The 25,172-nt window shown below is 40.8% G+C and overlaps 1 protein-coding gene across 3 annotated transcripts in view; it reads right to left on the bottom strand.

The window, feature by feature from the left end:
• Positions 1-25,172, bottom strand: part of Nubpl (nucleotide binding protein-like) — a 213,225-nt gene that overhangs the window by 14,780 nt on the left and 173,273 nt on the right. For all 3 annotated transcript variants that reach the window (NM_029760.2, XM_006516363.2, XM_006516362.3), the window contains 2 exons: positions 25,059-25,152; positions 9,768-9,853 (listed from right to left, as the gene is read on the bottom strand). In NM_029760.2, coding sequence (NP_084036.2) covers positions 9,768-9,853; positions 25,059-25,152 — 180 coding nt within the window. The remainder of the gene's footprint in view (positions 1-9,767; positions 9,854-25,058; positions 25,153-25,172) is intronic.

Below are 25,172 nucleotides of genomic sequence, written 5' to 3'. Positions count from 1 at the left end.
AATGACCAAGATGATGATATATCAGGCATCCATGGACTAGCAAAACAACCATCTACTTCAAATGGAAATGGCTCATAAACACAAAGGAGGTATGGGAAGTCTATGACAAACTCCGGGAAAGGACAGTGTCCTGCTCTTACCTAACAGTGCGGTGCAGACCTGAGACATCCAAGATGATGGCGTTACACAGCCTATCGATAGTAGCCATTAGTCACACGTGGCCACTGAACACTGGCAGTGAGGTAGTCTACAGGGAAGGAAGTCTAAGCTGCCAGTGACTTAGTCAGAAGAGAAAAATATTTCTGTAACTTGTTCATTAGTTATTTATTTTTAAAGTTTTTAATCAAAGTATACTACACATGTAAGTACAGGAGTTAGATGTGGACGCCTGTATAGATGAAGTAAGTATACTCATGTTACCAAGGTTCTGTTAAGAGAAAAAACAATGGCAGGATTCTAGATGTTTCCTTATGTACCCTTGAAAATACTTCTCAAAGAAACAGACAAACCTTATTTTTAACACAGTAAACTCATTTTATATGATCTTAAGCTTGATAGGAATGCAATTATATAGCAGGCTTCCTTTCTTTCCATCTAAGCCATTTATTTGGAATACATTTTCATGGAGTCCAACGCTCTATAATCCATTCTTCTATTACTATATGGGCTATTTCTAAGCTTTGAATATTATAAAAAAGCTTCTATGGATGCTTTTATATTTCTTTATAAAATTCTGAGTATCAGATTATACCCAGATATCATTCCTAACATGGTTTGAATTTTCATTGCCATAATTCTGAGTGAAGCTGAGTACATTTTAAATGTGATCTTGGTCATTTGTATGTCAGCGTTTACAATCTGCCTATTCAGACATTTGGCCTATTTTTGCAAACATGTATTTTCTACTTACTAACTAGTAAGGATTCCTGGGAGAAGGGTGGCAGGGTGGCTCAGTGGGTAAAGGCAAACCCGACAACCTGAGTTTAACCCTCAGAACCCACGTAAAGAGAAGGAGAGAACCAATTCCACAAGTGACTCTCTGATATTCACACAGGCATCATGGAAATGGATTCCCCAACCACATTAAGTACATGTGTACATGTACATACACACACATACACACACACACACACATACATACTTTTAAAAATTGGATTACTTTGTATGATTTTTAAAAATAGATTTCATATTAAAATGGTATTTTAAATGTATTGTTAAACTTAATTTTGCTTGATTTGTTTTATTTTTATATTAAAAAATATAGCTGCCCAAAATTTTAAAGTTACATTTGTGGCTGACTCTGTATTTCTATTAGACAGTGATGTCCTGGACAACATCTGACCATGAATGTAGTTTGGAAGTCATCCTATCTATCTAATGTCAAAATATGTAAAAATGTCCAAATTTATTTTATTGGGTTCTAAGATTTGTAATAAGTATTGTACTTAATTGATTAATTATTAATATTGTTGTCATTGTGCAACATATGCATGTGTGCTACAGTCCCACATGGAGGTCAAAAGACAACTTTGTGGAGTCAATTCTCTTTAGTCATTTATATGTACATATATATTTATAAGTATTTGTATACATACATGTTATTTATGTATATATGTGAATAATATGTCTAGTTTGTCACATATATGGCATATATTTTCTCTTTAAATAATGAAAAGGGAGAAATCCATTATTGATTGACGTAGACTACATGACAAATGACTCAGTTAAGACAAGGTTAGTTCTGGGAAAGCCAGAAGAGAGGGTGTACATAAAGGAGCTTAGAATGCACTGTACTTCTGATGTGACATCAGGTCTCCAGTCACTGAGGTAATTAGGAAGAATGTAGAACATCTATATTCCAATTTTGTTCATAGAAATTCTTCTCCTGAATAGGAAGTAAATGTCTACATGACCCACATTAAAACAAAACAGCCTCACACCTTGTGAATGCTTTATACATCGCTAAGTGTTTGTGTTTACTGTAGGGCTGTTGTGTGTGTCCTTTGATAGCAGACACATTAAAAACAGCAGCTTTGCTCTGGCTTAATTTGCATAAAGCCATGAAGCTGCAGCTGCAGGCAAGCTCAATCATGTTTATGCCTCATCACAGTATAAGCTCCCCTTTTCCTTCTTATCTCAGCTAGTTTTACTTGAAGAAAGCAAATATTACATGCCTGGCTAACACCCGCCACCACCCCCATTTTACATGTTATTCCTACATAATTCCTATCCATCACTGGCTCAAAGGAGTACTTCTTTTATTAACATTTAAAAAACTGACTCTTGAAATATCAACATTGCTCTGAATATTGGATTTTTGTGTCTAAATGTACTGAATTAAGCAGACTCAAAATTTTAATTTCTTTTTGCTATTTGAAACCCTAATTTAAGCAAGCAACAAATAAGACTGTTAGGCTACTACATAATCCAATTTCTCAAGGTTAGAATCAGGTTAAATGCTGGCTGGAACCTGTCACAAGCATTAAAAGCTATGTTTTAAGAAACTGTGTGTGTAGTGGGGGAGTACATTGTTACATAAAGAAATGAATACTAGTAATGGACATAGATTCATAGGTGCTTTTCTGCTTTGCATCTATTTCTGAAGCATGCATACAGAACCTATAACTTTAAAAACACGATGGTTGTCCTTGGTTTTGTCTTTATAAGAAGTCTGATGTGAAAAGAATATGTGGGGAGGTCTGTGTCTACACCCCTTTCATGGACCAGAGAAGTGGCCATGGTCCATGGGGTCCAACTCTTCTAGATCTTGCAGTCTTAGTCTCTGAAGAGAGGATTTATATTGGTTCCTGAAGTCTGCCACCAAACAGTAACAGTCAGAGCTACTAATCATAGTACTACATGCTAAGTTATGCCATGGACTGAAGTGCAATCTTATTCAACCGCTCCTTATGACCAGTGGGACAAGGAGTACAAGAAACCTGATGTGGAATTACTTGCCCTAGGTTACATAATAAATTACAAAGCTAAAGTCAGTCCAGGTCACTGACTTAAGTGTGGAAACAGGAGGACAAGTAAATGGACTGAGGACTTTACTCACAGACGCAAGTGGCCTTGGATAATGATAAGTCAATACAGTTTAGAAGAGCGATTTAAGATGATAACTAGGGGATAGTGACAGACAGGCCCAATTTGCATTCTCCTTTGCACTCAGGAATGCAATGAAGCCAAAGCCTTCCTAAAGATCATGGTCATTAGAGCCTCAGCGCACTTCTCAGTGCTCCTGTTCCACCAGCTTCGTATCCTTACTTGAAAGAGTAAACCTCAATGACAAGCAAACACTAGACTCTTAGACTGTCTCTGGAATGAACCATGATGCCCATAGGGCCCATCTCAATTCTGGTTCAGCTGCAGAAATCACAGGTGAGAATGTGGGCCCTGGAAAGAGTGGACTGCTTGGGAGTGACTAATGTAGTAGCCCAGCACCTCACTAAACAAATGGACACATTTATGTATGTTTCCCTGTAACATGGGGGAATGATGCTCTCTTCCTCGCGGGGGTGTTCTGAGGGTAAAATGAGCTTAATGCATTAACTAACTTAGAAAGGCAGTGTAGTTTCGAGCACACAAGGACTCTGAAGAAACCCCGTGGAAAAGCAGAGCCGACCCTGCAGCTGGTTACTAGAATGCAATTACGGCCGAGGTGCACAGTGCGGTCAGTATACTTTTGTAAAGGGTAAAAGTCATTTTCTAAAAATAAAGTAAAATAAATAAATAAAAACAATAAAATTCCTTACTGTCAAGAAGGAAGTCACTGGTTACATTATATGCAAACTAGTCAACATGAAATCCTCAAAAGAATTTAAACAGTATGATGTAAGGTCCTCTTGGAAACAATACTTCTCTAAGTACATCTTTATCAGCCTGCTTTTATTGCTGTAACAAAAAGAAAAGAGACCTACAGCCCACAGTTTTGGAAATGATAGGACTTGGTGTATCAGCTAAGCTCTCATGAGTATCTCATGACATGGAAGAAACTTACGGGAAGGGTGAAGTCACATCACCAAACAGGAAGCCAGAGGGTGATTTGGGGCCATGGTCACTCTTATTTTTAACTGATCCAATAATCTCTTCTGGGAGCATGCCCCAGTGACATAACAAAGGCGCCCCCCTGAGAACCAAGTCTCCCGTGTAGTCCTTCTGAGGGACAAACCACAACCAAACCACAGCAGCATCACAGGTAAAACAGGTGAGGCTGACACTTAGCATGCAGGAGTAAACTACTGTGGGGTCATGCTGAGCAGAGAACCAGCTCCAGGAAGATTAACGGGAACATAATCCTCCGGCAATGTGAGGTCCTTCCCTTTCGTTGCGGTTACTCTGGATCAGGTGCTGATGCCTATCACCTTGGCACTTTACACCCCATCCACTAGAAATGCACATGAATGTATGTGTCTTTATAACTGACTAGAATTTAGGCTAATGCTGTGTAAAACCTTTGGTTCTATCTTACTGTACTGATTCATGACCAACAGTGCATCATCACATTCAAGTGTCTGACCGTTCAGGTTTCCTTACTATCTCCGTGTATACTTGGAGCCTGTCCCATCATCTCCAGCACATTAAAACACTTTAAAGCTCCATTCTAACTGTACCTCCTTCTTGGTTATCTTTTTATGGGTTCCCCTCATAAGAAAAGTCCAAATGTAATATGAAAGATCAAACCCAGATCATTCATCTAGTATACATTTAGTGAGCAGCTACATGTTTAGAGCTTACAATGTAGAAATGGAAATGTGAAAGGGGAAAGAGCATACTGAAACCACAAACAGAAGGAGCTCTCGTAGTAAACAGCACTAGGCCGAGTCCCCAAGAGAAAGGTCTGCTTATTTAGTCTGGATACCTAAGGATGAAAAGATTTAAGTGGAAAGTGAGGGTAAAATGTGCTTGGGTGTCAAAGCAGCTGAAGGTCCTGAGGACGCATGGGATGGAAGAATGCTGAGAAGTGGAGGAAGAGCAAAATGGCTAAGATAAGGAAAAGGGTAGAGCAGGCTATGCTCTGGGTCATAGTGACAGTGTGACTGGGGGCCGGGTGGCTGAGTCGGGGAGGATGTTCAAGGCAGGTTCCCTTGCCACTCAGGGACTCAGACTCTTGTGTGAAGACCGAAGATAAGCCTGTAGTGGGGTGAGAGGTGAACTGGACATGTGTACAGAGTTCTCAGGAAGTATCATTAACTTTACATGGCATGCTGGGAGAGTGGAAAAAAAAAACCTCCCCAGGGCAAGTAACTCCTGAGCTGAAATCTGAAGAGTGAACACAGGTTACCTGGGCAGGAAGTGACCATATCAGGGAATAGTTCACCATGTCCAAACTTACAGAAAAGAAGCAAATGGCTTTCCCATAACACCAGCCCCACTGGCCCAAAGAAGTAAGTTTTCTTATTCTCAGATCTTAGGGCTCCTTCAACATCACAAAGTTAATCAACAAATCAAAAAGTAGTCAGAGAAAACGGGTCTGCTTTTCTTTCTGGGGTTATCATAGAAGCATACAGTCCACGCTGTGCTGGGGTTCACTGTGTGAAGGTGTGTGTCTGGATATTCAACTGCTAATCCTGTACCCGCAGAGAGTTAAGGGCTCATCTTCACTCTCCTATTTTGTAAATATTTGTTCCTTCTTCACCTGCTTAAGGCAATCTAGAATTGTATCTGATTGGCTTTAATAGAATCTGACGGCCAATAGCTGGGCAGGAAGTGGAAGGCAGAACTGACAGGCAGAGATAGAGACATTGGGTGGATGCCTGGAGCAGAGCAGAGAGGTCCACCTGGCCACATAGTGGGATGTGGGCCAGTATTATTTAGGATAGAGTAGTAAGAAGACTGCCTACCTAAGGCCTAAGCTTAAAAAACATTAATAAGCCTCTGTGTCGTTATTTACATCACTGGTGGGTCCGAGGAAGTCTCACTCTAGTGCTGGGTAGCTTTTGCCAACTTGATACAAGCTAGAGTCAGTAGGAAGAGGAAGGCTCAGCTGAGTAAATACTAACTACTAATTGACACAGGAACATCTAGCCCACTGCTAGCCAAGCCATTCTTGGGCAGGCAGGCCAGGGCTGCACAGGAAAGGTAGCTGAGCAAGGCAGGAAAAGCAAGTTTGTATGCATCATTCTTCCATGGTTTCTGCTGTGAATTCCTGCCTTGGCCTCCCTCAGTGATGGACGCTGATTTCCTCCCAGGTTTCTCTTAGTCGTGGCGTTCATCACAGCAAGAGAAAGTAAACTGGAACACAGTGCTTCATTATAAAGGGCACTAAGTATCAGCACATAGGTACTCGTGCAATACATCAGTTAACGACCGTTTGTTGAATTAGAGGTAAGTGAGCCCCTGCGTGGCTGAGGCATGAGGGAGTAACCACACAGTGCGGGACTCTTCAGGAGCTGGATGGGCTTCCAAAGAAAGGCCTGCAAAGACAATCCCCGTGAGACCAACACTCAGGCGGTCAAACAGCAGCAAGGTACACAAGGCGCTCTCAGAGAGGAGGTGACAAAACTGGGTCAGAAGGATACCATACATAAATTACTCACTACCAAAAGTGGGCAAGGCTGAACATTCTTACATGCTTTTGAAAAGAGCAATCTATATACAAATCCTGCTATAATCAAGGATTTTTCATAGTTTTTTATCATTTCAGGCAGAGGCCAGAATTTAATCCCTCATCTCTTTCCTCCTTTCCCGAGCTATGCGTTGAGTTAAGAAATCATTTAAATTAACTTCAAAACGTTCTTGCAGACATCACTAAACTCTGTCCATACCAATGAATTCCAATGACATCACTGTCTCCATGGTAACTAATGCACTTCAAAAGGGGGAAAACAGAACAAGGCTGAAAAGCAGGGGAACAGGAATGAAGTGGGATAAACTGCGCAGCACTGCCTCTGCATTACGGGGCACTTTCTAACTGAACACTTTGCTGTGCCTTACACTTGGAGCTTTTAAGAGCCAGAAGGCTCAGAAGTCACCATATTCACGTCTCACTGATAACTGAGACCCACTTTTCTACAGAGCAGCACCATGGTTGTTAGACTGCATACAGAGCTCAGCACTGGACGTTCTTGTTCACTGGTGAGCTTTACTCCAGACACGCATGCGTCCTTTGGGTTTAAGAGATGATTAAGACATCCTACTTGTTTTTAAACTGATTTTGCAGTATAGAGGGCAAATGATTAAAATCAGGGCATAAAAAGAGCGCTGTCACAGAGATACAGCAGGCAGATGTCTAAGTTGCCAGAAAAGCGGGGAGGATTAACTCCATCTTAGAAACAACCTCAGAATAGACACTCTGGTGATTTTCATTTCTATGCCATTTAGTCCCAACACACCCATGACCACATCCTGGCCTTATCAAGACCCAGAACTGTCCTAAGCCTGCAAACTTAAAACGACTTGTGCGATCCCAAGCAGCTGTTTCCTCTCTTCACCAGGCCTGGATGCAGTCCTCCGGGCCCTTGCAGGCCACCACCCCTCACTTCCTTGTGGCATTTCCTTGTTAACATCCTCAACTTTTATCCTTATGTGGCATCTAGCCAGCGATATCCCAGCTGGGCTTAGTGACTGGCCTCTTTTCCTCTGTTATGTTCTCTAAGAATTATATGGCCTACTCTCTGGCTTGGAGACCAGAAAAAAAAAATCTAACACATCAGTATGAGATTTTTTTTTTTTAATAATTGTATCTCAAGAAGTATCAAGAATGTCAGAGGAAAGAAACATCTGAACTAAGAGCACACACGCTGACTGTTGCAAGTGTGAGCATTAGACTTTGAGTAAAGAGTCCACGAAGGGTACGGCCCATAGCCACTATGACCTCAAACGACAGTGTTAGTTAAAATGATCTAGCAGTATAAAACGGATCGTTTCTGAGGTGAAATGGGAGAGAAAATCTGCTCCCTGTTGGTAAATCACTTTCCTTCATGGATTTGCTGATGTTGAGTGCAGTAGACTCTCTGCCTTCACCTCAGCATAGGCAAAGTTCAGCACTCACATCCCTGCAGGCAGAGCACTAGTATCCAGGCCCTGCAGTGGTATTAACAGACCAGTGGTCATTTTACTAACTTTTTCCAGGAAGGATTATAGACCACTTGTTAACTCAGAGCCATCAACTACACTAGAAGGCTGCCTCTCTCTTTGCCACTTAACATTTTAATCTCATGTAAGATGATGCACTGGTCAGTGATCTCCACAGCCAGTGCTTACATCTAGTTTATTCTGGAGGACATATTTCAAGTCACATTGTTCAAAACACATGCAATAGAGGTTTTCTGTCTGTAGTGGCCATGTGATTAGCATTGCTTTAACCTTTTTCCAAGCTAAATTGTGGAGCCTAGAATGCCTGCTCTAAACCCACTAATCACACATTCAGGTCTACCAGTGAAAGCAGCCAGTGTCCTGGAAAGAAAGCAGCCAGGCATGTCCCTTACTAGGCTCACCACTCCCGCTAGCATGGGAAGAGAGGTACTCCTGGGTAGGGGCACCTTGACTCTACTATATATAATCTTTTACATCTTTCAAGGCTCCTCTCAGAGACAAACACTTAAAAGCATCCCAGAACATTATCCTGTGTCATGGTCTCTTTGAAGAATTAGAGGAAAGTTATGGGTTCTTCCCATAACCAAACAAACAAAAATATCATACAGTTTGTGGTGGAAGGAAAGCAGGATAGAGAAGTATGAGAACCCTGATGCTAATCCATGTGCCTAAGACTTTAAAACTTGTTCTTTATTATTATTGCATATGCACTTGTGAGCACAGGTGTGCACTGCATGACGCACATGTGGAGATGAGAGGTCAGATGTGTGAGTCGGTTCTCCTTTCACCTTCACATGGGTTCTGAGGATTGAACTCAGGTTGTTAGGCTTATACAACAAGTGCTTTACCACTGAGCCAGCCTTTTGGCTTGAACCAAAGTTTTCAAAGCCCTATTTCTATTAGCTCTAAAGATGTCCGTGGAGAGGCGCACAGACAGAAGCACTGCAGGGCTCATGTTCTATCTGCCCTCTGGTTCTATGCCTTGGCTTTTGTTGAGGCCACTAGAAGGAGAACCTTTCCCTCAGAGTAAAGAAGAGGGGAGTGTGTTTAATATAGTTTCCTCCTCATAGGAATCTAGTGAAAGTATATATGTGTCTGGCCTCGGCAGGGCTTCTCGTGAGCAAGCAGCCTGTTCTAACCATGTGCACATGGACAGGGTCTTAATTGGTATCATGCTGCTTTCCTTTGGCTGCTAGAAAATTCATAGCATATTTAAGTTCCTTAATGGCATGCAATTTGTTTGCTGACTTTACTCTGGGCTCCATCTGATCTTAATTATTCTATGTCTATTTTTATTACATTCTTACGTTATTTTGTCATGTACAGAATATCCTAAAATACTCCCTAGAAGAACCTGGGCTATCAAGACTTAAAATGGAGAGAGCCAGAAGGAAAGGGAGTCACCTTTCCCCTCCTTCCCTGCAGGTGCTTTACTGTAGACTATCACGAAAGCATTTCCGGAGACAGTCACGGGACTCCATCAGCACTGGAGAGCATAGTTGTGCAGAAAACCTGAAATCCCTGCACTCTGGCTCAGAATTCCTCTTGATTAGCATGATTTAGACATATTTGTAACCTTAAGTATGCTTTACAGTAACTGGGAAGATCAACTAGGCGTTCATGAAATGTTCAACAGAAGGTTAAACTAAACCACGGATGATGTTTTGTTCATGACTTGTCATAGGCTTGTGGGATCTCATGCTTTTACCAGGGAGGATGTAAATGCTTACAGGCACATTGACTTTCCGAAACATCTCCGCACCCTTGTGTGCATCCATCAGTGCAATGTCCTGAGGTGTGGAGACAATCACAGCACCTGGCCAAAGAGAAACAAAACAAAGTATCTTTTAATACTTCAGGGGAAGCTTGCTTCCTACATGACTTTATTCACATGCTCTCGAGGCCTCTACACTGCCTGGCCAATCCACACAAGTTTGACATACGCAAGTTTCCTTTCCTGCCTTTGACCCCTGGCTTCTGAAATCACAGCTGACTGAGCAGCACAGCCAGAGCATTGCAACCTCGTTATTCAGACGCGTGTTGATGAGACACTTATGGGGCCAGCCACCCAGAAGTCAGGGGTCTAACTGGTACACCAGAAAAAACCGAGGACTGCCACAGAGTACTCGGTGCTAACACAGAGGATGTGCATGGAGTCCTGAAGCTCTACTGAGCGACAGGAAGAGGGAGTGGTGAACGTGATGTGAAGGGTGGAGAAGTGGAAGACAAGGAGAAGCAATACAGATGGCCAGAAAGAGCCAATTCCTAAGCTGGGTTTTAAAAGTTTGTGTTCTGAAAAACTCACACAGTAATTGATGGGTTGGTTCCGGTAAAGTGAAGGGCTATGGTAGAAATGTGGATGCAGACTGGTCAGGCTTGAATGGAGTCAACATTGAGTGATGGGGACCCTGTACACACAGATGGCCCTGGGAGAGTGTTTGTTGAAATGCAAAGACTTGGTATGATTAGTGGATTCTGTGACCTTCATGAATTCTGTGGTTTAGATACTCCAATAACCAGTATCACACAGCTTACAGTTTAATACACAAAAACACAGCATTTCAGAGCCCAGACAGACAGTCTATCAGAGCAAATAAAAATAGAGGAGAGATTAGCAACTAATACCTGATTAGGTGAAGTAAAGGTGAAGTGGTGCCACAGACTACTGTCTGAAGGTCCTGGGAAGGGCCAGGTAAGGGAAAAGAGCAGGACCACCAAGTGACACAGCACACAAACGGGGAGACAAGCAGAGCAAGCTACAACAAGCAATATCCCATGGCATTTCTCCAACAGGAACCCACAAACTCTTTTGGAATCAACATTTCTTCTCATCAAAATATCAATAATTTGAATGTCATTGATATTTTTTTTAAAGTTTTGGTTGTACGTCTTTATTAAACTTTTATTTATTTATTTTCTATCTAGCAGTAACTTTAGAAGAAGAGGTCTTATCTATTATCAACTTTGAGATAAAAATATATAAGGATTAAAAATCTGATCCTATAGCTGATGGGCTGTGTGACCACGTTGGCTTCAATTTCTTTCTCACAAATGGCACAGTAATACCATTTCTGAGGGTTGCAGTACTACACCACTGCTAGACACTGATATCTGTTATGATGCCTTGCATCTAAAAAGAGGTGCTATTAAAAAAATCCGCTACTATGTTTATGATTATTAATAAAATGCCTCAGAAGATGCCAGGAAGGTTGTTTCCTTGTGCCATTAGACAGATCATTCTAGTCTTAAAACAGTTTCATGGAGCATTCCTGCTTTCTTTTATTAATTTCTCTGGTTAACAACCCAAAAGCTAGACCATAGTTCTTTCTTTTAAAAGATGATTAATCACATCTCTGCAAAAATTATTCTCTACACATACAAAGTATTTCCACAATCTGCCACCTCCTCAGCCCTGTTATTAATATATTTCCATATACAGTCATGTGGAAGGAATTAATCCTAGCTCTGGCCCCATCTAGCTGTGACTAATCTTGGGCAAGAAACTCAGAAACACCCTAGGTCTCAGTTTTCTTGACTGTAAAACTGGAGTGTGTATTATATTGTTTCCAAGGCCTCCTATGACTGTATGATCTAGCATTTGCTCCTAACTGTATTTCTAAACCTTGCCCCTGTTTAACCTGACTGCCCCAGTTATCTTATTAAGTGGAAGTAAGGACTGCCTCTCAAACCTAGACTGTTTTTTCCATAGAGGAACAAGGAGCTTTGTGGGTTGTTTCCTCCCAATCTTCTCCCTCACAATTTACCCACTACACAGGGTGTTCTCTATTGTATTAGCTCTAAAGACTGCTCTGAACTCTAGCCACAGTACATAAGTGCATTCTTGCTCAACTATTCTTGTCTACTATTTGTATCTCATTACACGATACAGGTTCATGTTTTTATGGTCTGTACGTGTGTCCTCCAAAGGACTTACTTACTAGAGGCCTAATCTAATGGTGGTACTAGGGTGATATAGGACCTTTAAAAGGTGGGGTCTGATGTTCTACTACCCAGCTTTCTGTGGTTACTCCAGGTAACAGACTCATCTCTAAAGATATAAAAAGGGAAATGAGACGATAGAAGGGAGAGTTTACCTGGAGTCAGTAGAGGGAGGGAAACGCTAAGCAAGAGGGAAAAAGGAATAGAGAACACCAAGGATGATTGAAAACTCCATGGGGAAACAGGATTCTATGTTTATTTGAAACTACTATTAGTACATATACATTTGGAGATGCTCATACCATGGGATGACCACTAAGAAGAAGCCACTAAGCAGCAGCACCCACCCCCATGCCCCCATGGCCTCTGAATTAGCTCCTGACTCTAGATTCCTGACCTGCTTGAGTTCCTGCTCTGACTTCCTCCTTTGAAGAACATTGATGTGGAAGTGTAAGGCAAATAAACCCTTTCCTCCCCAATTTGTTTTTGGTCATAGTGTTTCCTCACAGCAATAATAACCCTAAGGAGGATAGTGTATAAACACATATAAATAACTTACATGAAGTTATGCCACAAAGGGTAAAATGTTTTTACCAAGAACCAAAGGCTATCTAACAAAAGCCCTGGTGCCAAGCATGGAAACTTTGAATTGTTGGTCAGGGGACTCCAAAAGATACCTCAAGCAACATTGGACACTACTGTTTCCCTTGATTGCCTCCCAGAACATGAAGGTAAGAACCTAAATGCTGAAGACACCACATACTTCAGAACAGAACTTAAAATTAAGTTGCAATTGACCTGGAAGCCTCCTCCCTGACAGCTGGCTCTCAGTATTCAAAGGTGCAATTGCCAAGGCAGAAAAGCAACCAATAGTGCTATTCAGCACAACAATGGCTGGATTGTCAGGAGATGCACAATAGTACCACGGTGGCACCTTTACCCCAGGGGTCACCAACACTTGTCTAACTGGATTTAAAGCCCACTTAATAGGAGGGAAATCAACCTACTATACACCTAGTCAATTATCCAAAGCTAGAGATGTCATAGGCCCAAGAAGAGAGCCTACTACTACCTTTTCCCCCAAATAATATAATTTCTAACTGTATTCTAAATACTTATCTTAAGTCTTTCCAAATACATGTAGCTCTCACCCTTTATCAAAGAAGATTCTCTTTGCAATAATGCAAGTTACAGAGATCCACAACTAATCAGTATGTAGAGAATTGGTGACTATGGGGTCTCTGACCTCAACAGATACATCTGCAACACAACCCCTTGCACCTAAGGCTCAGGGAAACTCACCAAGAGGGGAAGAAAGAGTATAACAGCCAGAAGAGCAGCCTGCTGTGAGACAGTGTCTTCTATGTATGACAGGGAAGTACCACCACAGTCCTCAATACGATGGTTACTTTAGAGAGCATACAGGCAATACCAACCGACATCCCAGCATGGATGGGAAATTCCACATGGTCTTCTCCTAGATGGAGACCTACAGGTGGACAACACTTGCTATTGCTCAGAGGCACATACCCGAGTTTCTAGTCTCCCACCTGATGGATGGTGAGACCCTCCTCCTCACATAAGCTCCTGGCATGACGCCTACTACCTCAAAGTAACACTGCCAAGGGAGCCCAGATCAGAGGTCAAGCATATTGGGCTACTGAAAGCTCGGGCGTTTACAATCTAAATTCATGAGCTAAACAATTTCTTTTCTCTATAAAGTACACAGCCTTGTACACTTTGTTACAGCAAGGGAAACAGACAAACAGAATAGCCAATTGTATTTATTTTAAACTTTTTAGCAACCAAACTAATGAGAAAATACCCTGCACAAAATGGGCACTTAGCAAAAAACTGAAGATCTAAAACTACTTGTGCTCATTTTCAAAAACACCTATCTTAGATTAGCACCGCATGAAATTTTAGTAATTCTTTAAACCAGACGTCAAGAGCTCTAACTTCTAGTTTTGTTAATGTATTCTATAACTCTACAATCTCAGCATATAAAATGGACCTATTTACACTGGCCCTATTTAACTAAAAAGAGCTGCTCATTTTAAAAATATATCTATATAAGAGATATAAAAATGTTCGGTGGCATTATTTTGATTGCCACGAGAGTCTAGAGAAAGATGAAAGTGATTTAACCTTAACCATTAGCATCCATTTTATCAGAGTTCCTTTGTACCTACACTAGAGCCATTCAAACCTTACAAGGATAGCAATCACTTTTCATGTCACCAAATGTCACACAATGTGTAATCTACCACAGAAAGCACCAGACAGGTTTATAAAGATACTTTGGTATATGATGTTTTTTAAACAAAAGCATATACTGCATTTTTAAGAATTAAATTCTTGATCCCATCACAGTTTAGGGCTTACTAAGGTTTTGGTCCTTTTACAGAAACGCCCTCTTTTATTGTTCCGAAATTTCAAGCATTTCATATAAGTAACCATTTCAAATACTCCTCTAATAATACTCAGAAGTTATGAAAAATGTAACATAGACAAAGCTTCCAATAAAATGACATTTTAGTCTTTAACCAGTCTACACATTATCATCCAAAAATGTAAATTTTAAAGGAATCATGCCAATTTTTCTCTTGTGATGAATCTCACAGCTTAAAATACAATCTCTTAACTTGAAACATTCTACCCTTGCCTTTCTACATGGCAATCCTCAATTTTTTATAGTTTAATACACACGAAGCAATAAGAGCTGTCCTAGACCACACTCTTTGTATACCATTACAAGTGATGTCACTTCTGTTCTCTGATAGATCTGATAGAACCTTGTGCTCCCTCTACTGACTACAAGGAAATGTTATCAATAGTAAAAAGAGTGCTTAGTTTGCAAAAGATGTCATTATTTTGGGTGTTAAAAGACTCAGGGATCTCATCAAGAATTCTCTATTCACTTCCTAGGTTAAATATCTAGTTGTATAATGTTGTTTAAATATACTTTTCAACTTGAACCTCTTAAAGGTTTTGATCTGCTGAGATCTGCCACCAATGGCTAAGTCTCTGGTAGATCCTGGCAAATATGTAAATACCTTACAGAGCAATTACTTAGACTATGGTCCTAATTGTTAAGTCATGTGACTATTTAGAGGCAGATCCATAACTGCATGTCTGGATTTAGGTCACAGTTTGGAGCAGTTAAACATTTAAACCCAATTACTCCAAGTTAGCTGATCATCATTACAGAGGGGTAGAACTACTCAACTGACCAGTACAGCCTGTGGGGCACAGATTGTATCTCACGCCTATGCTTGGCTGACAGCCTCAGCTGGGAGCATAAGCATGGACAAAGCCTGCTCCAAAACATGCCTGCGGGACAGCACTGCATCTTACAGCTTGTGAGCACTTTAACATACAGCCAACAGCGGCTCAAAGGACATGAGTGTGGCCCTCATGCTCATTGCTACCAATTCTACTTGACTTACTAAGATACACACAGCACCAGAGAACCAGCATACACTGCAGATGTAGCTCAGGGGCAGAGTATGTGCTTAACACACATGAGGGCCTCAGTTTGAGCACAGCACCACAGGGAAAGGAAAATAGAAGAGCCACTCAATTAGTGCTGGTTTATCATGACGTCAAGTGCGTAATTGTTATTTACTGTAAAGTAGACTGGAGTCATTATTGCTAACTCTCCTACATCTTTTGTCACATCTGAACCTCCCGAATTACATCATCAGGGGATGCCCACTAATATTAGTTATCAAATTAAGTAAAATGTGATTTAAACCTAAATCCTTCTCAATTGTGCTCACAGATCACTTTGAAATATAAGTAATTCTTAGATGAATCACTGCTGGCAGCTTTATGCTTTCTTCAACCACAGATGTTTTATTAATTTAAGCATTACCAATATTTTGCTAACCTTGGAAATAAATTTTGCAAGCCAGGCATGGTAACGCATGCCCGTGGTCCCTGTAGAAAGGCAGAGACAGGAACCTTCCCACAGGTTTACAGTCAGCCTGTTCTACCCAGTGAGTGCTATGTCAGCCAGAGTTGCATAGTGAGGCTAGAAACTAAGTAAGGGAGAAAGGGAGAGACGGAAGAAGGGAGGGGAGAAGGGCAGGAAGGAATTCTGTTAACTGATATGAAAAAGAACTGTCAAAGTTGTAATGGATGCAAATCTACTACTTCAAAGTTACTGGTAGAAGAGGATGTTCAACTCTATCACTTCTTTACTAGTGGAATCTGGACACAAATCTAATACACAAGAGATGATGGGCTTCCAGTCACTTCAGTAACTAACACTACCACCAACTAACCAGGGGACAAAGCTGCACTCCTGACGAGCTGTGGGAACAGAGGAGGTGCCACAGATTCTGGAGTGTAGGATGGACCAGATAGCATGACTGTGTGCACTTTACCTTTGTCTGTCTCTTTCACTCATTCTCTTCCTTCCCACCCCCTCATTGCTCCTCACATCTTCTTATGAGCAGTAAAGATAAAATCCTTACTCCTTGATCATGCTTATTGATCAACCCCTTGGGAAGCTTAACTGTTGGACATATATTTCCACCACCCAGAAAGCTCTCATTTGCCTGTAAGCATCTGTCTACAATTAAGGCTAAGATTAAATATGTTGTATCTTAAGTTCTGTTAAATACACATGTGTTTCAGAATAGAACAAACTTTCTTTTCACCTCTTTTCCTTTTTAAAAGAGTGTCTTAGTTCTTAGTTCAGGCTAGATTTGAACTCGTGATTCCCTGTCAGCCTCCTGACACATGGATCACAGCATGTGGTGACAGTCCTGGCTCTTATCTTTGTGTCTGCTCATTTCTGTGTTGTGAGTCTAACTGAGAACCTTGTGAGCTAAGCAAGCTCTCTACACTGAACTATTTCCCAGCTGTCACATCAATTTTTATTCTTTCTTAAAAAAGAAACTTCAGATGAGGGGCTGGCTGCTCCTGATCACGCTAACATTTACTAACCAAGCAAGCTTCAGAAGAGAGAGGAGTGAGGCCTGGCACTTTTCAGGGGAAGCCTTTGGTTCCCTACAACATAACCCCCAAAAGGTTCAGAACACCATCCAGATTTTCATCAAGCCTGGAACATCATTTATATTGTGGGACTTGTGCTCTGCCGGTGTTTAATGGGCTTCCATGTAGATTTTAACGTGGATCTGACCATACATTGGCCGTTAACCTACTTACTGAACACTAAGCCATAGGAATTTTAACTATCAAGCCATGAGGGAGAAGTCTCAAAAGTTCCTAAACAACAAAATAGAATGGACTATTGTCAAAAAGTGTCTGAAACAAGCCCGTGTGAGACAAGCACCTGAGAGAAACTCAAGGAATTTAGACACCTGTCAGTGAGTTGGCTCACACTAGTGATCCTGATTTAGACACCTGATATTGGCTCACACCAATGATTCTAAAAACTGTGTTAGAACCATCTGCAGATGTTTTCCAAATCTGGGCTCCTTCTTGTAACAGTATAGAAATGTATTCATTCTTAGGCTATTTCATCAAATTGGTAACTGATGTACCATAACTTATACTTGCAATGTATGTTCAGCCAAATAAAATAGCCCTAATTAACTTTGTTTCTTTCTCTTGTGAGACTATGCCGGAGCCTAGCAAACACAAAAGTGGATGCTCACAGTCAGCTATTGGATGGATTACAGGGCCCCCAATGGAGGAGCTAGAGAAAGTACCCAAGGAGCTAAAGGGATCTGCAACCCTATAGGTGGAACAACAATATGAACTAACCAGTATCCCCAGAGCTCGTGTCTCTGGCTCCATATGTAGCAGAAGATGGCCTAGTTGGCCATTATTGGGAAGAGAGGCCCCTTGGTCTTGCAAACCTTATATGCCTCAGTACAGGGGAACACCAGGGCCAAGAAGTGGGAGTGGGTGGGTAGGGGAGTGGGGGGGAGAGGGTATGGGGGACTTTTGGGATAGCATTGGAAATGTAAATGAGAAAATAACGAATAAATTTTTTTTTTTAAATTTAGATCGGAAACATTACTGTTAGCATTGGCATTAAATTTAAATTTAGAAATTTAAGTCTAAACTAAACAAGGACTGCAGTTCAGACTGGGAATAAAGCCCAATGCTGGAATGCCTGCCTCATATGCTATGTCTAGGCTCAATACCCAGCAATAAAGAAGTAAATAATGAGATATCAGAAATGCCCTAAAAGATAAAAATCCCGAAATAGTTTCTAACCTTCAACAGTTACTTACATTTTTGCCTAACTACAAAATAAATTTATTCTAGGAATACCATTCATAATTAAGTCACTAAAGCAATAATAGTCTATACCACATAGTTCTTACTAGGTATCTGTGAGAGCTAGGCTTTACTGTCAGGTTGACTAGAGTTGGAATCTACTCGGAGATACATTTCTGGGTATATCTTTGGGACGTTCCCAGAGAACAGAGAGAGGAAGACTAATCTTGCATGTGACTTGTATGATCTCATAGGCGAGAGTCCAAGACTGAATAAAACTGAGGAAAAGAAGAGGAACAAAGGACCAGCATCCATTTGTCCCTGTGGCTGATGATATCAGCATCTTGTGCTGCCACCACCATGCCTTCCCAAACTATGAGCCCAAACACGCTCCTTCCTTCTCTCCTTAAGCTGTTTCTGTCAGAGCATGAGAAAAATCACAGACATGGCATTCACTAATGAAATGCCAACCCAAGTTTGCAGGGAAGGTCTGGATGGACAGACCATCAGTTAGCAGCACCTGCTGCTCTTCCACAGCAGGTAGCTCACTGCAGCGCCAGCTTAGGGGAGCCAGTACCCACTCCCGGCCCTGTGGGCACCCATGCTTACACACACACACACACACACACACACACACACACACACACACACACACACACGAATAAGAATTTAAATCAATCTTTTTAAAAATAAATGATTTAATGTCTCTGATAACAACAACAAAAAACTATAACTTAAGTCTCTACATCTTGCTGGCTTTATAGTTGGAGCTCATTACAAATTTTATATAATTATAGAAAAAAACAAAGCACTAAACTTTAGAAAAAGACTTTTCTTTGACTTTACAGTAATTACCAAAAGATCAGTATTAGTTTATCTTTAAAGACTTAGTCTGGAAAATATAAATTTTTTTAAAGAATTATAATTTTTAATAAAAGATTTTATGTGATTTACACGTGCAAAATAGCTGTTCTTTTGGCTCTAAAGAGTAAATACTAGAAAATCAAGGAATTATTTCAAATAATGGTGTATAGGCATTCACTTAACAAAGAAGCAAGCATTTCCAGATCCACCAATCCCAAACAGATTTTCATTTTATAAATGACTATTCAAATTAGCACAGTGTTACCATAGAAGAGAAAATTGATCAAGCCAAGGAAACTGCTGATCGAGTTGAGAGAAGAAAGAGGGTGAACATGCAAGCTTGAACTCAGGCATTTTTATGAGTCAATAGTTCAGTCGTCCTGGTGCAGGATGGACACCTGTATAAGCAGAATGTGCCTTTCACTTTAACCAGTGACTGAAATACTAAAGTGGCTTAATTAAGTTCCTACCCCATCTCATTTAAATGAGTGAGACACAAAAAGGCTACTACTGGCTTCTTCTCTCTATAGGGCCCAGACAGGAAGAGTCCTAGACGTCAAGAAAGGACATCACCTCATTATCATAATACAGCAGGAGACTGTTATGCAGCTTCTCTGGGCCCAAGACTATTCAGAATCCTAACCAGCTGACTACCCTGCCTAAGAGCAGCTTCTCCTGGCCCAGGAGATAAGAGGTGAAAACAGGACTCACACCAGGCTGCTTGGCTCTTTCTGTGAACAAAGAAAGCAATGGCCCCCCTCAGCTTCTTAACCTCTTTCCCATCTATCATCTGAATGATTTCCAGTATTTTATTACTCTACCAATCTTAGTAAGGTGAAGGTTAATTAGCACCTGACTATACATTCACTACCACACTAAGTGACTTGCCATGAGCTCCACCCAACCAAAATAAACTCTCATATCTGTTCTTCTGCACCATACAAAATAAACTTGATTCAGTATTTATCTATAAATATTCTGGCCATAAGAGTGTCGGCCATCACATCTGTGCTTTGTGAGCATAGGTTTTTGACTAATTTGACTGTTCTTCTCATGCCCTTATTGGCTCATAAGGTTTTTGAAGGCCATAAACTCCAAGCATTGCTTAGAGTTTCATTGGTCCCTGCTGCTAATACTCAATGAAACGAAGGCCACAAAGAACAGAAGCTATGTCGGTTATTCCACTTGCCTTGTCAACCCCTCCCACACCCATTTCTGTTGGGATCAGTGCCCTGGAAAAATGATGTCTGGGGACTGTGTCCCTGAGCCTCCTTGCTTTGTGGCTCAGAAAGGTGTCTGCCAGCAGCAGGAGGGAAGATTGTGGGAAGAGAGATGCTGTGGTATTACTGCACAGGCTTCTTCTTACCCTGCAGTGGTTCTAGGAGTGGTTATAGCTTCCACCAAGCACCTCTTTCAAAGATTCCAGGACTCTACAGGATACTAACACCACCCTCCTTGTCTTCCCAGGTAGAGGGGCAGGAAGAACCTCCTGCCATTAGTCACTGGCACTTCAACATCTTTTAGTGTCTGCTGTCCACATCTCTGCACCTAAACTCTCCACTAAATTAAGATGTGTCATCTGGCAATATAACACTCTAAGTTACCATGATTCCCCAGTCCTTGGGAGAAGAAGCTATGCTTCACATACTTAATGTAAAGCATACACTCTGCTTCATTCTGAGAGTTAAACATAAAGCTAGGATAGTCTTCAGATGGTCACTCAAAAACTTCAGTTGATGTCAGGATTGAAAGAAAAATCTATTAGAATTTGGAAACTAGAATAGTGTACATGTTTTAAAAACTTTTAAGCAAATTATAATGCCTCTATTATGGAAAATAAGTGACCAGGAGAGCATCAGTGCACATCTGGAGAACAAAAAAGAATTCAACCCTGGACTCTACCCAATCCAAGACATAGCAACAAATAATTAACAAAATAAACTACCAAGCAAAACCTAGTAAGCAGCATCATCAACAACAACAAGGTAAGAAACACAGTGACGTTAACATTAACACCACCTTTTGGCAAGGTCAGTAAGCCAGGAGCAGCTCTGAAGCCATGAGCCATGAGCTCACTCCCCATCCTTTATCCCACCTCCTTTCTTTCCTGCAGTTAACATCTACACTCAAAGTCCACGTAGGCTCTGATTTACACGAATCCTCACTGATGGACTGTCAACACCTTCATCTCTGCTGCTGTACAACACCTTAACACAAGTAAGAGAATATTTTTTTTTGAAATTTCTTCTTATACTGAGCTCACACAAGTAAACAAGAACAAAATACAACACATACAAAGAGTTTCTAATTAGTAGTTAGGAAGATGATCTTTTTGCTTGTACAAGTCTACTATGAATATCCAAAATAATGCCTCCTTCCAAGTATAAAATATTTCGTTTGTTCCCCACATGGCTTGGAGCAATGTGAACCTCATATAGACTCTGGTTCACATCACTTCAGTAGCACCTGTGTCAGTCAGCATTTTGTCTCTGTGGCAAAGCTGTTGAGAAAAACAACCAAAACTATTATGTTAATTCGTGATCAAAGGTGCATGGCCACCTGACCTGGCTAGTTCTGCACCACTGAGGGGCACAGAATCCTGCAGGGAAAAGGAGAATAAAAGTGATTGCCTCAGAGTGGCCAGAAAGCAAAAAGAGGAATGAAGGGTAAAGTAGGTTATCTAACCCACTGATGAAGCTACCAGCACCCTCATAACCCAGCCATCTCTCAACAAAGCCACTGGCTGGAACCAAGCCTTTAGCACACAAGTCTTCGTGGGGAACATTTTATCAAATGATATTCCCCTCAGCAAATAGCTTTTTTAAAGCATTTAAACAGTTTCTAAAAAAGGTACTATGTATGCATTTAGATAAGAGCTTTTACATTATCTCATTCGATCCTTATAAAGGGTGGGACAGGCAGGGCTCCTTAAGGAAGGGTACAGTCAGAGAGCTGGTTAGCATCATGGCAGACGGAGAATTGCTTATCCTAGAATGGAACAATGCTAGTGAGTCTCACAGAATTTAATACAGAACCTGTAACCAGGGGACAAGCCCCTCCTCATCTCAGTACAATAAGAAAGGGGCCATTAAACAGTATCAACTGTCTACACGGAGGTCATCTACATCAAAATAAATACCTAAAATGAAATGATCTTATTCCTGGCTTTAGAGAAATATTTGTTTAACTTAGCCATCTATAAAGCTCTGGTGTGAAAGCTGTGGGGGAGTTGAAGGACTGAGCAATAGAACGCTAAGAATGCTAAGAATACAGTAATCTTTTCACACCAACAGTGACAACTGTCAGCCCAGCATTGTCCATATTAGGGGCATATGCTACTGCCCAGGTACTCTAGAAAACACTAGGATGAACAGGAAGATGTCTGGCATTCAAGCAGCTGGAAAGATAAAACGACAGTGAAAAGCAGCCATTCACTGATGCCCACTCCTGAGTTCCTGCAGGAAGGCAGTGAGTCTGGTTATTTGGGAACGCACAGGTGAATGAAGGAGACCTATGCTGGGGACCCCAGGACGGCATTTCAGATGGTGTGTGAGCTTCAAAGGAAGAACATCTGGGTCCTGAGGAGTGGTCCTAATACAATGCTACAGGAATCCCAAAGAGGGATAAATGAGTCCTATCTGGGAGGTCTGGGGACAAGGCAGGGGCTGGGCATTAGAGCAGAAGGCTTTCTTTTAAAGGTCATGCAGAAATTGGGCATGCAACTCACTGCAATGGAAAGATATTCTGAATGAGGATCAAATGTGTGTAGAGACCCAGACTCAGCAAAGCTAAAGGAAGAAAGTGGGGGGCTGTGAAAATGTGGTGGTAGGGATGGAGTCTCATCTGATGGGAAAAGATTTAATGGGAAGGAGCAAGAAGTCTCCTCACAGACACGAGTCTAAAGGGGTTTTGTGTCTCAGACAAATATAGAACATAAGAAAAAGTAGAACAGACTATCTTAAAAGAGTTTTAATGTCAGTGATAAAAAGGGACAGGAAACTAGGTTTATAAATAGGAACGAGATAATTCTGAAGGATAACTGATAAACCTGAAGGGCAAACACAACTCTGCCAGGCTGTTTCAGATTATACAAACTGATGACAGTCTTGCTGCAGCCAAGCTAGAAACTACACCCACTGAGTCCCAGAGCCAGCCCACTGCTGATGTCTCCTTAGATATGCTTGCTAGGAGATGAAATTGCCCCATATAAAACTAAGCTCCAAGAAGTAAGCCTCAAACAGACATTTTAACAAATACATAGAGAACTGATCAAACATACCCCCCACTCTCTTGGCTATCACTCAGGCAGGGTATTTTTATTGTTTGATACCCCTAGTCCCCACTTTTGAGGACTGAACCCAAGATCTCATATTCGCAAAGTACCAGTTCTACCCGCTCCTTCCCTCTTTTGAATTATAAAGTCAATGCATGCTTACTAGAAAATCCCGGGCCTTTGCACCATTTGCATCAATACTGGCACTCCACAGCACATGCACACTAAGGGTTAGGGTGGTCACAGTGAGCAAGACAAGTAGTAGGTAAGCTCAAAGACAGATGGCTCCTTCAGTGAGTCGCCTGGAACTCTTCTGAAATCAAAGGAGCCACTGCTCAATGGCCTTCAGACTTTTCCTGGAATGGGTAAGTTAAGGAGGTGCAGAGTAGTCTCTCAGGATTCAAAACATTATTCCTTGCAGTAAACCCTACTGGCTAGATAGTTACTTCATAGGGGCACAGGTTTGACACATACAATGGTGAATGTAATTTATCACAGAATCACCAACTTAACTTCAGTTTAAATGGGTTGGATGCCCTAAGGCTGAACTCAGCAAACCACGACTCAGATGTTACCAGAGACCCTTGATGCAGAGCTTTAAACTCAATCAGAACTGTGTTCAGCTATGACACATTGTAAATGTGGGACCTCGAGGAGTCAGATAACTCTTGTACTTTAAAAAGGAAAAGGCACATTGTACAGTAGAGAGAGCATCAAAATGATAAACTATTTTATTTGCATTTTATGCCAGTTTCATCTTTTATAGCCCATCATACCTGAATACTCCATTACAATAACAAATACATTAAGACATTTAACACTCATATTGATGATGCTCTCCTACCAGTAACAAAGATCATTTAGAGCTTGCCAAAAAATCCTAGATTTAAACTTTTTCATAAATTAAATGTCAATGGCAAAGCTAAAATAACCAATAAAAATTATCTACAGAGATATTTTGCTTTCATTATCTTCCTAGAAGCCCAATGTGTGTGCGCACATGTACACATTTGCAACTGTTTCAGAGAACTTTTAGAAATGAATTCAAAATAAAGAGTTTATTACCACCAGTTTCTTAACTACATGTACAAAATATTAAAACCTTGCATACTTAACCAAATAAGCCATTGTATTTATTTTCTTGACTTTAAAACTAAAGATATGCCTTGCAGTGGTGGCGCACGCCTTTAATCCCAGCACTTGGAGGCAGAGGCAGGCGGATTTCTGATTTCGCAGCCAGCCTGGTCTACAGAGTGAGTTCCAGGACAGTGAGGGCTACACAGGGAAACCCTGTCTCAGAAAAAAAAAAAAAAAAGAAAGAAAGAAAGAAAAGAAAGAAAAGGAAAAAAACCCCAAAGATATATAATATAAATAATATAAAAATTTCCCATTTGCCAAAAAGCCAATTTTCCTACCATTTATTCTTAATCAGTTTTGTTAACTAATATTTTCTGGTTGCTTTTTAGCACTTAGCTGTTAAGAGTTGAACAATTGTCAGCATAGCCAAATAACCATGATCTACCTAAATATACTTAAATTCTGCAATTTTTCTACAGTACAGATTTATATTACCTTTAAAAAAACCTTTTGATTTTATGAATACACATGTTTATCATCATAATTCTGATCTCTAACAACCAATACATAAACAATTTTAAGACAAAAAATTTGTCGACAATGTAGTTTATTTTTATGTATATAGCAATACATCAAATGAAGAACAAACCAAACTTTTAGGATTTACCTGAAATGGGAATATTTTGTGAAACTGACAGCTGCACGTCTCCTGTTCCTGGTGGCATGTCCACAACTAAATAGTCCAGCTGACCCCAATCAACCTAAAAACCAAGGTGATATA

This window comes from Mus musculus, chromosome 12, assembly GCF_000001635.26.
Source record: "Mus musculus strain C57BL/6J chromosome 12, GRCm38.p6 C57BL/6J".
Taxonomy (NCBI): domain Eukaryota; kingdom Metazoa; phylum Chordata; class Mammalia; order Rodentia; family Muridae; genus Mus; species Mus musculus.
Note: the sequence above shows the minus strand (reverse complement) of the source record. Positions and strands in the feature narration are given on the sequence as shown.